This window comes from Myxocyprinus asiaticus, chromosome 41 (genome assembly GCF_019703515.2).
Source record: "Myxocyprinus asiaticus isolate MX2 ecotype Aquarium Trade chromosome 41, UBuf_Myxa_2, whole genome shotgun sequence".
In the NCBI taxonomy this organism is placed as follows: domain Eukaryota; kingdom Metazoa; phylum Chordata; class Actinopteri; order Cypriniformes; family Catostomidae; genus Myxocyprinus; species Myxocyprinus asiaticus.
In genome coordinates this window covers 1,390,001-1,406,647 of record NC_059384.1, presented here as the reverse complement: position 1 = coordinate 1,406,647, position 16,647 = coordinate 1,390,001, and the positions used below count along the sequence as shown (strand labels likewise).

At 36.1% G+C, this 16,647-nt stretch overlaps 1 protein-coding gene across 1 annotated transcript in view; it reads right to left on the bottom strand.

Moving 5' to 3' along the window:
• The window catches only part of acvr2ba (activin A receptor type 2Ba), a 68,201-nt gene extending 59,967 nt beyond the window's left edge, over window positions 1-8,234 (bottom strand). The window contains exon 1 of the mRNA XM_051682578.1: window positions 7,748-8,234. Coding sequence (XP_051538538.1) covers window positions 7,748-7,799 — 52 coding nt within the window. The 5' untranslated portion in view covers window positions 7,800-8,234. The remainder of the gene's footprint in view (window positions 1-7,747) is intronic.
• Between the last annotated feature and the right edge of the window lie 8,413 nt (window positions 8,235-16,647).

The window sequence follows — 16,647 nt, the reverse complement described above, 5'->3', positions numbered from 1 at the left end:
TTTTAAAATCGATTTATAGAATGTTACAACATTTTGGGTGCATAACGTCGGACTTTTAACTCTAAACATGCCTGAAACTAACCAGGGACTCTTATTATGAAAAGACGGATAGGGCCCTATGAAATCAATTTGATTTTTTCCCAAATTCCATGTTTTCCGTTTTATTTTCTCTGAATTCTGAGTTTTAAAGTTTCATTGTATTTTATCATAAAAAAACCTGTTTAATCAAATTAATTAATAGAATTTTAATCAAATGAAAACAGAACAAATACTTTAACATACCATTGCAATATTTTTTTTATTATTATTAAATGAAGAGCATCTATACAGATTATTTTTTATGGTCAAATACAGTGCTGCACAGTAGAGCATCACAGTATTAATGAAAGCAGTGATGAAACTCTTAAGCTATTGCTTAAATATAATGTCATTATTATCAATATATTATTATCATCATTATTACTACTACTAATACAGATACATTGAATATTACTATACAGAAGTAAAATATTTCTGTAGTATTTTTTATTTCACGCGTCTAGTTAAATGATGCTTTTATTTTGACAGCTTCACTTCTCACCTCCAGAAAGCGGTTCACTAAATGGGCTAATGTGCTTATTAAACCGCAAAAGGACATGATTTAATTATATAAATATATATGGTCTATATGTGCTGCGCTTCACATCGAATAAAGTGATCTGCTCTTTGTCATTAATACACACACAGAGCGGTTAGTTCTCAAATCATTTACTGTTGAAGCTTATGCAAACCGTATTGTCCATTTGTTTAAATAAATCTCAGCCTTTAGTGGTTTAATCATCTTTAGGACATATCACGATTTTAATTTGGTTAATTGTGCATTTATACATTAATTTCATCCCAAATATGTCATATTCCGTGACATTACGCGTTTCATAGTTAATTCCATTTTTATGAATGGATTCTGCGATTCCGTCTGCGTTTTCCCCAATGTAGAAATCATAGGGCCCTTGATGGAGACTTGGCTCCATCATAATGCTCTATTTTTAATACTGACCAAATTAAGCTTTTTCTAGCCTATATATTATTATTATTATTTGCAATATATGAAGTTGGACACATGTTGTATGTGCTGACGAGGGACATTTCCATAAAGTCACATTTTTCTTTGCATGCCCTCGCTTCATTTAAAAAAATAAATAATTAGTAATAATTATCAGAGGAAAACAGAGGAATAAAAAAAAATATCGGCATTGATTTTTGCCTATAACCGATAGTACCAAAACGCAACTATCAGCACCGATCAATCGGTAAAACCGATATATCAGTCTCTCTCTAAAACCCGGCAGTTCTGTAAACAGCATCTGTAAATGAGAGACTTGAATGGCTTTATCTCATCTGTAGAGAACAGAAAGCGAATTAAAAGAGACATTATTCAAATGGGTTGCGTGGATCTTTGGACACACATTACACGGAACAACTTTTACTCTTAACATACTGTGAAAGCAAGGCCGTAACCATGTCTTGAACATTGGGGGTGGGGGCTCACGGGTGCTGAGGTCACAAATATAATTGCCCTCTTTGGTCCTTTAATATAGTAAAAGGCTCTGAATGCAATCATTTTCTGAATAAAGGCTTGAAATGCGATAAAGGCCCAAAATTGCATAATTTGTGGTTTTAAAAGATACATGTATTTTTAAAGTTCACACAGTACAAGACAAACACTGTGTCTGCACTGATAGCAATTTGCCTGTTTCAGTCATCTTTTCTTTCTTTTTTTGTGCCGTCTCAAAGAAAAGACATATATAATTAGAATTTCTTTTTATCACTGATGTATATGTAAAATGACATGACTGTGTCAGCTGGCTAGCCAAAACAAAACACACAAAATTATTTACTGTCCTCAAGTTGTCCCTCATTGTTTTTTCCTCCCAGTACAATCTTAACACAATCTTTTCTTCAAGAATCCTAACGCTAGGGGGGCCTGGGTAGCTCAGTGGTAAAAGATGCTGGCTACCACCCCTGGAGTTCGTGAGTTCGAATCCCAGGGCGTGCTGAGTGACTCCAGCCAGGTCTCCTAAGCAACCGAATTGGACCGGTTGCTAAGGAGGCTAGAGTCACATGGGGTAACCTCCTCGTGGTCGCTATAATGTGGTTCATTCTCGGTGGGGCATGTGGCGAGTTGAGCATGATTGCCGCGGTGGATGGCATGAAGCCTCCACGCGTGCTATGTCTACGTGGCAACGCGCTCAACAAGCCACGTGATAAGATGCACGGATTGACGGTCTCAGACGCGGAGGCAATTATTGGGGGGAATTGTCCCCCTCAAAGTATACTGTGGTTACGGCCCTATGTGACAGGATCTCACTGTTGAATACTCCAACACTATCCTACACAAATCATTCACTGATGAGTGAAATCTAAACATTTACCAGCCAGCTGCCAAATATACACATTTTAGTCACAGCGCGAAATTTGGTTGGAAATGCGAGTGATTTCCTCTCACTGAAGTGGAGTGTTTCACAGAGTAAAAGATCGATCTTGGGTTTTAAGAATCGATATTGAGATCGTTTAAATGAAAATTACGATGCATCGCGAAATCAATATTTTAACCCACCCCTACCCCTACTAAGATTTGTAAAAAAATAGTATTTTGTGTGATTTTTACCATTCAGACTTGCCAAATATGATCGGATTCACACAAAAAACAGAATTTGGACTGACAGTCTGAACACTGCCTTAGTATACGCTAGGGTTGCCATGGTGTACGGTGTTACCGGTTTTAGTCGGTACAAGGGACAACACCGGTGTGAAACTTTATACTGGTGGAAACATTATGAGTGGAACTTCCAATATCAATACAACAGCCTAACGAATAGAATACCATTAAAGAATAGTTGCCTAATGAAAGTTTGTGACTCATGATAAATGAACCTAAATAACACACTGAAAGCCAGATGTTCTTTACCAACGTTTCAAATTACACAGGCAGCAAAGTAGAAGACGTTTAATCACAGGTAGTCAATATAATGTGCATGGTGAGTAACTGGAAGACGTCTCGGATTCGGAATGACACAAGAAACGCTGTTAAACACACAGACACTTTATTATATTATTAAGAACAGATGACAGAAAAGCCGTCTATGCGCATGTATGACACGCTGTTTGTTCGGAGGCGTGCAGTCTCACGTATGTAAAGGGTTTTCACTCTTTCTTTGTTTCAGTCTTAAGAATAGTATCGTCTATGAGTGCTGTAAATGACCTCATGTTTTGAGTTCAGTTCACTTTATTTCCACAGAACAGTTCATTGTGAACGCAACTCTGCAGCCTATACATCTGTGATTAAATCATACACATTCACCTCGAACCATGAGTTATATCTCAGTGATTATCATCATCATAATTATTATTTTTACATTTATAATTGTTTTTATATCTTAATGTGTATTAGTAATTTTCCACCTGTTGTGATAGACGGATGCTTGTAAATGGAAAGGTGGTTATATATGGGTTTTTTTTGTTGTTTTTTTTTACAGCTTTGTTATTTTAATTGCTTTTTCGTTTCGTTTGAAGTGGAATTTTAATTTAGAAATGTCTTTGGTGTAAGTTTTTCGTTTTTTAGGGTTAGAGTTAGGGTAATTTAATTTTCAGTGCAAAATCACTAAAGTAAGAATATTCACCGATCCCTCAGCCGGGGGGTTGACGATGTAATTGGATTTTGTGATTTTTTTTTTCTTTTTTTTTTTAAATAAAAATATCGTGAACATATGTCTTGCATATTGCCCAGGCCTAGGAGGGAACTAAACGAATTTATCCACACACAAAGTCATTACCCTTCTGAAGCAGCTAAACTGGGTCCTGGGATGAAAGGTAATAAAACATCAACATTAAACCTGCAACAACCCACAATAAGTGATGTATTTGCCCGGATAACGAAACACCCGACAGGTCGCCCATGATGGAGAGAATGCACAGATGAAGTCGGTTCGTTGCCAAAGAGATGTTGCCCTTTACAACTGTTGAAAAGACATCTTTCAAAAAGTTGAACAACACACATTTTAATTGCACATCATTTTTTTCAGTTTCATTTGAATTTTTAGTTAAAATAAACAAAAAATAAAGTTCAAAGTTTGAAATCAAGCTGCCTTGCGTTATTGTGTAGGCCAGGGGTCGGGAACCTATGGCTCGCGAGCCACAAGTATTTTGCTGATGTACCAGCCACTGTGCAGGGCGACCTGTAAGACTTCTCAGAGTGATATATTACAAGAAATTAGACACAAAGACGCACATTTGATGAAACAGGATTCTATTTTGAAAGAAGATGAAAGAAAAGCCGCTGATGCGCGTCTGATTTGATGTGTGCACAGTGAGCTCTGCCATTCACGAGTGCAATGAAATCGCTTCTCCAAGACACGCACATGCATAGAGTTCTGGGCCTCATTTCCCAATAACTATTCTTAGCTGTTAAGAACATTTTATATGAGCGATTTTAGGAACGTTCATTATTTTTTATGTGCGCCCAGGGTGTGATATAGCACCCGCCACCCACAAAATGCGACGAGGCTGAATCCAGTTTGCGAGCTCCAGGCGGGTGACCTGTAAGACGTCTCGGAGTGACACAAGACAAGAAATGCTGTTGGTCACAAAGACACGCTTGAAGAAACACACTTTATTATATTTTTAAGAACAGGCAAAAGAAAAGCTGTCAATGCTCATGTCTGATTCGATGTTTGTTCAGAGGCGTGCAACAGGACCCTGTCTCATGGAGCAAGCGTATGTAAAGAGTTATCACTCTTTTTCTCTGTTTCATTCGACTGAAAACTGTTTGGAAGAATAATGTAATCTATGAGAATGCTGCAAATGATCTCCGATCATCTCGTGAGGTGCTGTGAGTTTCACGCAGTTTGCTCTTACGCATTATGAGCAGGTCCAGTAATATATACAGGTATCTTTGTATTAAAGAAACAAAGACGAAGTTCGCTAGTTCGAATCCAGGGCATGCTGAGTGACTCCAGCCAGGTCTCCTAAGCAACCAAATTGGCCCGGTTGCTAGGGAGGGTAGAGTCACATGGGGTAACCTCCTCCTGATCGCTATAATGTGGTTCGTTCTCGGTGGGGTGTGTGGCGAGTTGTGCGTGGATGCCGCGGTGGATGGTGTGAAGCCTCCACACGCGCTATGTCTCCGTGGCAACGCATTCAACAAGCCACGTGATAAGATGCGCAGGTTGACGGTCTCAGACAGAGGCAACTGGGATTTGTCCTCCGCCACCCAGATTGAGGCGAATCACTATGCAACCACGAGGACTTAAAAGCACATTGGGCACTGGGCATTCCAAATTGGGAGAAAAAGGGGAAAAATCCAAAAAACTAAAAAAAGAAACAAAGACGAAAGTGATTAAATCAAAGTAATGCAAGACATGTTCACCTTGAATCTTGAATCATTTTTTGGGAACACAAGGGAATTTATTAGGCTTATTTATTATGATGATTATTATAATTATCTTTACATTTATAATTGTCTATAGTTCTTAATTTGTAGGCTATATAAATTTGTAGGCTTTTGTGAATCTTGCGTGATGGCAAATGGGGCCGTTGGAGATGGTAAATGTTTGGATTTGGGAAGGTGGTTATATATAAGATTTTTTAATCACAATGTCTTTTAAGTTTTTCATGTTTCAATAAATTTATTTTTTAAAGCAAAATCAATAAAGCAAAAATATTCACTGACCTTGGGGGTTGACCATATAATCTGATATCACGATATTTTAAATGCAATTATCATTCAAATATTTTTTACATATCGCCCAGCCCAAAAGGGAAGTTACATTTTTCATGATCAATTGTAAAATGAAGTAATTTTATGGAGACCCACACAAACACGTGTACTCAATTCCATATTGCAACATGTTACTTATTCATTTTTGCATATTTGTTTGTTTTTGAGTAGTCTATGGGCAATATAAAAAATGTATTTATTGAAAAACTTTTTTTGTAAAACTGTTTTTGAAAATAGTGAATTATTCGTTTGCGGTATGGCTCTTTCGAAAAAATGCATCAACCAAAAATTTAAAAATTGGCTCCTTAGTGAAAAAATGGTCCTGACCCCTGGTGTAGGCTGTTGCTTAACGAAAATTACACCATAGTACCACTTAGTGTCCAACCAGCTGTAATACCGGCATTAGTCAGTTTGAACCTGACTAGTGTGAAAATTATGATATCCTGACAAGTCTAGCGTACACTACAAACATATCTCCTACTGTCTCTTTAAATCCCAGTTCTTGCTTGAGGTGATCAATCCCCCATTTCCCACAGTGCCCCCCACCCCCCATTCTCTCTCTCTCTCTCTCTCTCTCTCTCATGCACTGCAGCTTGCATCCATAACACAACATACAGACACTCATATATCCCTCTAGATGATTCTGTAAGGCGGTGGGCAGCTTCTCTTCTGCTTGCCGGACTATATGGTGGCCATTTCATTCCACGGAGGAATTCCAACTCCCAACACACATCCCCACACACAAACACACACACACTCCCATCCCCCCAACAACCATGTGCCAATCCTTTAAACAAATCCAGCACAACACACACAAACCACAAGCAATCCATGTCGTTGTCAGTGATTCTGTTGTCCTCAGAGGGGAACATTCTGAACCATCATGTGAGTCACCAGACATGACAATAAAAGACTTCTAGGTAACCAAAAATCACACTGTCTAAAGAAAATCCACTTGATGTTTACTACAGAGTTTTCTGAGGAAATAACTTCTGTTCACTTAAATAACTCTCCGGAAGTCAACTGTAGTTTCACTCTTTCAAACAAATCCTATGGAGCATGTGCCAAAGTTCTTGAGCTCTTTGAAGTAAAAACAAACAAAACCGACTCAAATGTATCTGACCCTATTTGAAATTCCTTCAACAATGTCACAATGTATTCAAATCTCTGACAGTATGTGCAAAACGGAAACAATCTCACTTTGGGTTGTTCATTAAAGTGTAAAATGCTGTTATTTAATCTCAGGTCAGTGTGTTATTGAGATATATATATATATATATATATATATACCCCTCCCCCCAAAACCTCAAACACAACAAAGCCACAGTCCACAACCAGCCAAACATCTATTCTTAATGTATACTCATATATAAGGATATTCATGTGAGGGATATAAAGTGAATTAAATACTCAAATGAACAAGGTGAAATCAAAACCTATGCCTTTCATTTAATCTATATAGAAATATAAAAGCACATGTATAGAAATCACAACAAAAAACATTCACACGTGAATCAATCGCCTGTGACAGGTGTAATCATTCTGTAATAGATGTCAAATCTAAATCCTTGAAGAGAAAAGACACACAGTTGGCAGTGTCCTTGTGTTTCTACTGAGATATGATTATAATATCTGCAGTTCTGAATGAATCTTATCACTCATATTTACTAACAATCACACAGATATCTTGAAATATATGCTAATACATTTTCTAATGCAAATAAACTGCAAGAAATGCTATTAAGGAATCATATGAAATGTGTGTTCATGCATGAGGCGTTTAGAATGTGTCACTCAAGTGTGCACTGGTTACATTTGTAACAGTTCGATTGGAACGTTAAATGACACAATGTAACAATGTCACCTGGTTTAGACCCATTCATCACAAACAAGAGAAAAACTGCAGCACATATTATTATTTACAGTGTTTTATGTCATATTTATGCAAATCTCACCCATCCTTGGCACAAGAAGAAATAAATGTGCGCTCACCTGCACAGAAAGTTCCCAGAAGAAGTGCAAAAGTCAGCCAGGGAGCGAACATATTCCTCTAGTGATCCAAAATCACCCCAGATTTGCTCCGTTCCAGTGTCTTCTGCTTTGCAAACATTTAAAAAGATAAGGGGGGGAGACACACACACACACACACACACACAACGAGCCCGAGTGACCGTCGGCCAGACGTCCGTCCGTCCGCCCACCCCACCGCTCGGGCTGAATGAAACTTTAACACACGGACAAATCCATCGGGAAGCGCCGATATTCCACTGAAACGCCCTCCGCTGAATTCAGCGTCAAATAACACGGATCGCCGGGTGATTTTTGCGCAAAGCCTCTCCGCAAAGCTTCTTTCCCCAGTGCAGAGTGAGTATGGCTGGACAGGGTCCGATTCTGACATACATGAAACTGAACTGAGTCCAAAATGGCTTCGGAGAACGAAACGCAACCAGCAGAGAAACCGATTAACGATTCCTACTACAGCGAAGACTCGGCTCATGAATATTAATTAGAACACATGACGCTCGCTCAGTAGTGCTTCCTCATTGGCCGGACTAGAGTGAGCTGGCGAATCATACTGCTGGCTCATGAATATTAAGCTAGTTCGACGACTGGACGTGCCAGAAGGATGCCAAGAACGTCAGCGGGATCTAATTAATATTCATAAGTCTTCCCTTTGCCGTAGTAGGATTGGGAATTTCGCAGCAAGGAAGCCCGGATGTAGCAACACAAAGAGAGAATGCAAAGCTTTTGAGTCCATATGCTAAGGCAACACAATTTACACAAATATACACACACTTTCACACTGTTCTAAATGCCATAGAGCCAAAATTGCTGAATTTAGGTGCAAATATGCATAGGAATTACACAAATTATTATTGAATGCATAACATTAATGACAAAATATGGAGAAACCTACTTGTCATAAAAATGTCACGATAATGTAAAAAATAAAATACTAAAAAATAATGTTTTTTTTTTAATGCAAGATATAATTTATATTAATTTTCTTGACCTATAGACACATTCTTGACAGTTTTTATGAAATTCACAACATAAGTTAGTAACTTTTTATCTAACCAGGAAATGAAACAGATTAAATCTCTTTTGCAATATGATTTCAAAACAACATTTGGAGATTTTTTTAAAAAGTTTAATAAACCCTACACACATACATATAAATAACAACAAAATCAGCAGCTCTTACATTAATAGAGTAGCAATAAAAATCTTGTACGACCAACTTCTAGGCAACCAAACTTTAAAGATGTGCATTTAAACATTAAGTGGTGTTTAAATGCACAGGAGTAAAAGCTGTTTTAGAGCACAAAATAATATTTTAAAACAAGCAAAACTCTCCATGCACCTCTGAGCAGGAAATGATGTCATCAGTATTTTTGGCCCATTTTTACAAGTGGAAAGTGATTGTACATTTGAATGTGTGTATCTGCTAAAAGTTCATTTTGTCAAACTGTCAGAGTACAATTGTGTCTTTAACCCTCAGAGAACCAGTGTAGCAGAACTGCAACTTTGCTTAAAGCAATTCAATAATATATATTAATTCAATATGGGTAAAAACTGTACATAACTATAGCTGACACTCTGAACTGTATTACAACAACAGTTTAGGAAAAAATGCATATTCGCAGTCACAGAAAAAGGCAAAAAGCTGGTTGACACAATTGTGAACAATTTTGTACAAAATTTAGCCATTCTCATTTACATTTAGTCATTTAGCCGACGCTTTTATCCATTATTACAAATGAGGAACATTGGAAGCAATTTGTCCTACAAAAGTCAACAATATCTGCAGTATCACACTGCCAAGTTCTCAAAGTGGCTGGAGTAGTATGGAAGCTAGAGCTGAAAAAAAGAGTCAGACAAGATTTTATATTTTTTATTTATTTATTTATTTAAACATTGTTGATCAGTAATTCTCTAAGTATTTGACCTGTAATATTTTTCTATTAATTTCCAACATGTTTACTGATGTACTTGATGTTTAAATTCCCAGAAAATATCAACTTTCATAAATTTGAGAAAATTTTTCTAAGCATTGCAGGGTATATTAGTTATTATATATATTTATATTTATTATTTATTATATATAAAATACATTATATTATATATATATAATTTTTTATGTTTTTTTCAGATTTTTTTTATTTTTTTTATTTTTGTGCTGTCATTTAATAAAATATTTTTTTAATGGTATTCATGGTATATTAAATTTACTACATTACATAGAGATGGGTATATTTTAATATGGATATTTATTTGAATTATACCCAAAAATATATCATCTATATCAAGTCCTTTTTAGTTTGAAATAGTCTTAACTGTTCATGAAATTATTTTACTGCTTGTAATCCATTTTTCATATACTTCTGTGTGTTGAATTGTATTGTGAATTCAAAAAGTACACTTATAGTGTCTAAAAAAACTGTGGACATTTTGCAACCATAAATGCTCAGCGTTGCAGCGTTTCTCCAAAATTCACCCCATAATAATATATGCCATTTTTATAACCAGTGGCTTCCTAAAAACACTTTCAAGGAGGATCATTTTTTCCTTTGATTATATCAATGCTTGTGTTTCACTGAAGGAAATGAACCTTCATTGTATCGAGGATGTGAAAATCAGGGTCAGAGTATTTATCAGTATTAGAGGAAACGGCAGAAGCATTGATTATGAGTCTAACACTTTTTGAATAATGCGGTAAGAATGTTTAAATAATGAAAAGCTGTTAGGTGCGTGAGATAGGAGGTGTTGCTCCAAACTCCACCAGGAACACAAACAGAAATGATGGAATTTCAGACAAAAAGCAAATTGAAATCAGATGATAAGATCTGTAATATTTATTTCAGATGTTTGTGAGATTCGATTATAAACAGTGGCTCTCAAAGTCAATATTTTCTGCTGATAACATTTTATAGAAGAAACAAAACTATAGCTCAAAAATGTATGAAATGTATCAAAATTGACCCAATTTACTTTTTTTAATACGTTACTGTTTCTTTGCTCCGACTCTGAAATGACTTTTCTTTTCGGTTGACGTCACCAGGCCCTCTTGTTTTTCAACCACCTGTCAAATAGAGACACTTTACACCATCCAATCAAGTCCTGCTGGATAAAATCAGGTTTTCTCATTTAATATTCAGTTTTACATGTAAACACATCTGTTTATGGAAAAAATCACATTGACTTTAATATTAAATGAAGAACCTAAGGTCTTAAAAATGTGTTTACAAGTTTATTTACAATACAAGTGTAGCTCAGCTAACAGCATTTGTTGCGTAGTGTTTTTATGACAGTAAAATCATGTTAACACACATATTGTTTACGTCTTGTGTCTATACTTTTGAAACAGTGAGTATTTTAATGTTTACAGATTATTGACCCCCATTGACTTCCATTGTAAGTGTCTCACTGGAACACACATTTAAAGAGAAGGAGGGACGAGTCGAAATTATTATAATTATTATTATTTTGTGAAAATCAACATTATGCCACAAATGCTGTTCATTTAGCTTAACTCGTATTAAACCCGGAATATAATTGTAATATTTTGTTTTGCTGCCTTTGACATATAATTTGGCATTCACATCAAAGTCATTACTGTTGATACAAAATTGCTTCAACAAGGTGTCATTGTAACAAATGAACAGCATTTACTTTGGTTTACTGTTCTGAAAGGAAAAAAACAAAAACAGATTTTGTGTTATGGCAAAGACTTAATAAAAGTATAAATGTTAACCATTTTAAAGTCGTATAGTTGTGGCTCCTAATCAGCGCATTTGAACCGTTTAATAAATCTGCATTAGTGCAGTAGTGCTCAGACTGACTGGGCTGCGATCCGTCCCGCTGGTTATTTCTCACTCTGACAGCAGAAACATTAGAGTAACTGAGAGCGGCCGCTTTATAACGACACCGGCCGAGTAAGATTGAGAGATGAGTGCTGTTGTAGCCCGTCCAAAACTCTGCTAAGTAGGTCTATCAAGCAGCACTTAGCCAAATAAAAAATATGACAACCTGGGTAGAGTCATTACAACCGGCCACACGATTCACACAAAGCGTAACACTCACTTAGACTGATTTGTTTTGGCCAATATTAACGGCCTGATTTCTCTCATACAGACACATTGATCGTGAGTCCCTGTTGCCAAGAGTCACAGATCTGAACAGTAACAGAGGAAGCTTTATCACATTCCCTGTGTGTGTGAAATTTTCAGTGTTAACCTCCCGAGACCCCCACGTGACCGCTGTGTGCATTTTCCATTCCACTTTTTGATTTGTGACTGGTCGCCAGGGGTGTAAAAAGTACTCTGAAATTATACTTAAGTGAAAGTATGGATACTGAGTGAAAATTTTACTCAGTTAAAAGTCCAAGTAACTAGCCAAAAACATACTTGAGTGAAAGTAAAAAAGTATTCACATTAAATTGTACTTAAGTATTAAAAAAGTAACTTTTTTCCTAGCTAGAATTAAATCAAGAGAGGAGAGAGGATGTTGTTAAAGTCGCCTTTTTACTGTCTCCGACGACTGTCATATTTCTCCAGTGACATTCGCAACCTGGTCAAAGAATCATGTTACAATAACCATATTTTTGCAAAATGATTTTTATATGGCCTGTTGTATGTCACATGGCAGCTTCCTGGTGAAATGAACAGTAGAGGCGCTACAACAACGACTTTTATCCCCTTTCACACAAATCACGAGTAAAACGGCAGATTATCAGTTCATAAACACTTTCTTTTCTCTCTGTTCTTCACACGGCGCTATCTTATAACATCTAAACACTTTTACTATAGCGCATGACTCATTTTAACATTTAACTGCATTTACAAGCTTGTTCGAGTGTGGTCAAATTGTGCAATAGCTCGACTGATAGAGCGTTGCACTTGTGATGTAAAGGAACGGGATATGAGTCCTGAAGAGCACACGACTCCACATGTGAGCCAAAAGTGTCATAGAAGCACCATAAAATGACGAGGTTGCTTCAGAAATTGTTTTTCATCTCATAGCTGCTTTATTGAGACGTGTAATGAACGAACCATGTAATTTTATTTAGCAAAAACATTCCCACAGTCACGCAATGTTCATTGCATGGGAGAAGGCATTCACGAATTGCGATGTCAGAGCACTCAGTCCCGTGAGACACAGAGAACGATTTAAAGAAATTCAAATGAAGCTTTGAAGAAAGTTAGTAATGCTGTTGGTTTTGTGAGTTGTTTTATGAGGTTTGATACCTGTCTGAATGCTGTTGAGCAGATGGAAGTATTATTAATATTTACTCAAATTCCATTATTTTTGTTGTCATTATTATCATCATTATAATTGCTTGTTTTTATAGTTATTATTATAATTAATAGATGCCTAACAACATTAATTCAGCAAATAAGGAGTACAAATTCATAGATATAATTTAAATATGAAGGCAAGTGTAGAAATAAATGACATGTACACATTTAATTACAAAAGCCTTTTGTTTTTATATATATATATATATATATATATATATATATATATATATATATATATATATATATATATATAAATGTATTTGCAACATGAATGATCATTTTTGACTTCATAACTGTTCAATCTGTAGAAGTAGCAGGCGCTTATTTCTCACTTTGTGTTCATAGTTTTTAATGAATACATCACATTCAGTCGGGCGGTCACATACGGTCTAGTCGCACAAATATTTCAACGTATCCAAAGCTCAAATCAGATCTGAAATTCCACCTCTGCAGATGGTCAGAGCTCCACACCGCCACCATGCGACACTCTGCCGTTTGTCAATCTGTCATTTGTCGGATGCAGTGAACAGACGGCTTCAGTCCAGTAAGACAAAAGAAAATTATCTGCAAAAATGTACTTTTATACATTTTTATATACTTAAGTATTTTTACTCAGTTACTTTACACCCCTGCTAGTAGCCCCTAAGAAGCATAGACCAAATAGTTTTCCTAAAAATGTATGTCCTCATATGTGGACAGCGGGATTAAGTTGTGAAATTTTAAATAATACCAAGCTACAGAAAGTCAGATATTTTTCATCAAATAGTTTATGATGTGTCCAGGAGTGTTGATTATTCATGTTTTTGAGACGTTACAGACATTACATCAGATTTAAAGTAATATCCAGCATCATCCAATCACTGTCAATCATGTTAAAATAAAATGATACATTATAAATTCTGAATCTATGTACTGATTATCATTGTCACATGTCTGTCAAACATGTTGAGTGATCCAAACATCATCTGCAGCCTGAAACTGAACTTTTGATCAGATTTTAGGAGTGAATGCACTTAACTGCATAGAGAGCTATAGGATGCTCCCTTGCTCCCTATTTAGTGAATGACTTAACCTCCAGTGTGCTGTCTGTCTGCACTGGTCTCAGAACAGTTTGAAATGCACCTTATTTTCATCCTAACTCCATATAAAGCCTCTGAAAGACACATTTTCCAGCTTTTGGATGAACTGATTGATTCTGATTCTCAATGTGATAATGTACAGTAAATATAGGATATTTTAATGAAAATGAGACTATAGTCCACATACGTGGTCATTGCGTTTAACAGCGTGCTGTTTCACGATAAATCGCTGAAATTTTAAAAATGTCATATTGGATGAAACTAGAGACTCTAATCTTCTGTCTCAATCAGGTTTCAATTTAAAAACTTAACGAGTTTTTTTTTAACCAGATGTAGTTTTGTTGCTGTTTCTCCCAAAGACAAACTCAGCTGAGATCGCCGCCCTGTTGTTTTGTCACATGACTCTGTGCGTTGAAAGTTTAACCCTTTACTGACAGCACAGATTGTCCTGAACTGAGATCAGTCCGTTTAAATGAAATTAAATTATGCGTTGCGTATAGAGAAGTAACGAGCTACATTTACCAACAAGTAGCACTGTAACGTCACAAAACTCTTCATTTGTCACTTTATATTGTTATCAGCGATGGAGGATATGTAGCACTGGGAAAAATGAATCATTTAAAAGAATCTGTTCATTCGGACAGTTCATGTCAATGAACCGGTTAAAATAAACAAATCACTTATATTTAGTGTTCGGATGGTTTATTTCATGAACTAGTTCACATAAATTATTTGCTGATACACTTGAGACACGTGCAGACCCGGGTATATTTAGTTTTTCCGCGTTCCGGATCAGATCGTGCCCGGTCGACCGTGTTGGCTTTCAAAGTGTACTCTTTCGACCGCGAGAGAATATGAACGCATTCGACGCTTGAGCACCATGACTGCTTTGTGATGCTCTTTCTGTACAGTCAACAGCAGGCGCATGCGCTGACAATGTCCTTTTGTGTTCCATGGAAGAACATTGAATGGGTTTAGAACAACACGAGGGTGAGTAAATGATGACAGATATTTTATTTTTGAGTAAACCTTTCCTTTAGCTTGTTAGTTAGAGTTTTACCAGCACTGCTCAGCTAGCAAAGTTTGTTCAAATCAACACTGTGCTGTTTTCTTAATCAGACAGTGTTGTGAGTTTGGGACGGGTCGCCCTTCAGCCCTGTTGAAAGAGTGCAACTGTTTTTCCTCTTCAAGGGCACTCAATCTTTGGCTCTGGAAAATGACGGGACAGCAACCAGGTTAATGGAATCTCGGCTCTTAAAAACCCCTGAAAGCCACGTAAAACGGGTGTAAAACCAGTTGCTATGACAACGACAACCCTTGAGTCATTCTGGAATTAAACCCTTTCAAAGTCAGCACATTGCTCTTCTTCATCACACTCTCGATGTTTGCGTTTGAGGTAGTCAGATCTAATCTTGTCAAATTTTGACAAAGTTTATTCTCATTATGATTATTTTTTTTTATTATTATTATTTTTAATGTATTTACATTTACATTTCCTTTCTCTTTATCATTTTTATGTAAAGCACTTTATTTCATACCTAAACTTAAAGATTCAGCTTAGAAGTCTTATTTCTGCTTCATTTATTTCCAAATAAAGAATTAATCATTTTATATTTGGTCTCCAAAGTTTTGGCCTATAACAGAACGATACCATTAGGGCTGCTACTAACAACTCTTTTGTTAATTGATCTATCGATTGCTTTTCAGATAAATAAGCCAAATTTAGTTTTCAGCATTTTATTTACAAACCATATCATTCCAATACTTTTTCATGTGCACAGACGTATATATAATATATGCTACACATTGTGTGCATTTTTTAAATACATTTGTTTTTTACTCCTGTAAAGTGATGTCACTGAACAAGGTTCTCCATTAATAGCGAAAAGAGCCAACTAACAGATAATGAAATTGATTTTCACCTACTTTCCTATCAGCTTTTATTGATTTTATTGATTAGTTATTTGGTGATACTGTAAACTCAGACTATTCAGCTGATGTACGTTGAGCTCATGCAATATCTTTTTTTTAAAGATATCGATTTCCATAATTATAGTTACCTATCCATAACTATAGCCTACCTATTTCAACCCATCCTCATGAGAAGTCATAATAATATATGTATTGATATACATCAGTCATTTGTATAAATAAATATGACATTTCCTTTCTTAAAATGTTGGATTATAGGTAGAGCATGGTGCAAGCAATGCCAAGGTCATGAGTTTGATTCCCAGAGATAGAAATAAATAAATGTTTGGGCTACAATATTGCATAACGTCACAAAATCTGTTTGTATGAACTTGAAGGTGTCATGAAATGGAGAATCAAATTTTCCTTGATATTTAGACATATAAGAGGTAACTGTCTAATAAAAAAGTTTCAGAACTCAAAACATCCTCCCCATTCTAAAAAGAACATTTATAGTTCCCACCCTGTTGAAATGTGAGTTTGTGACACGTCAACAGACACGCCTGGTGTAGACATCTTTTATCGCTAAATAACCTGTGAT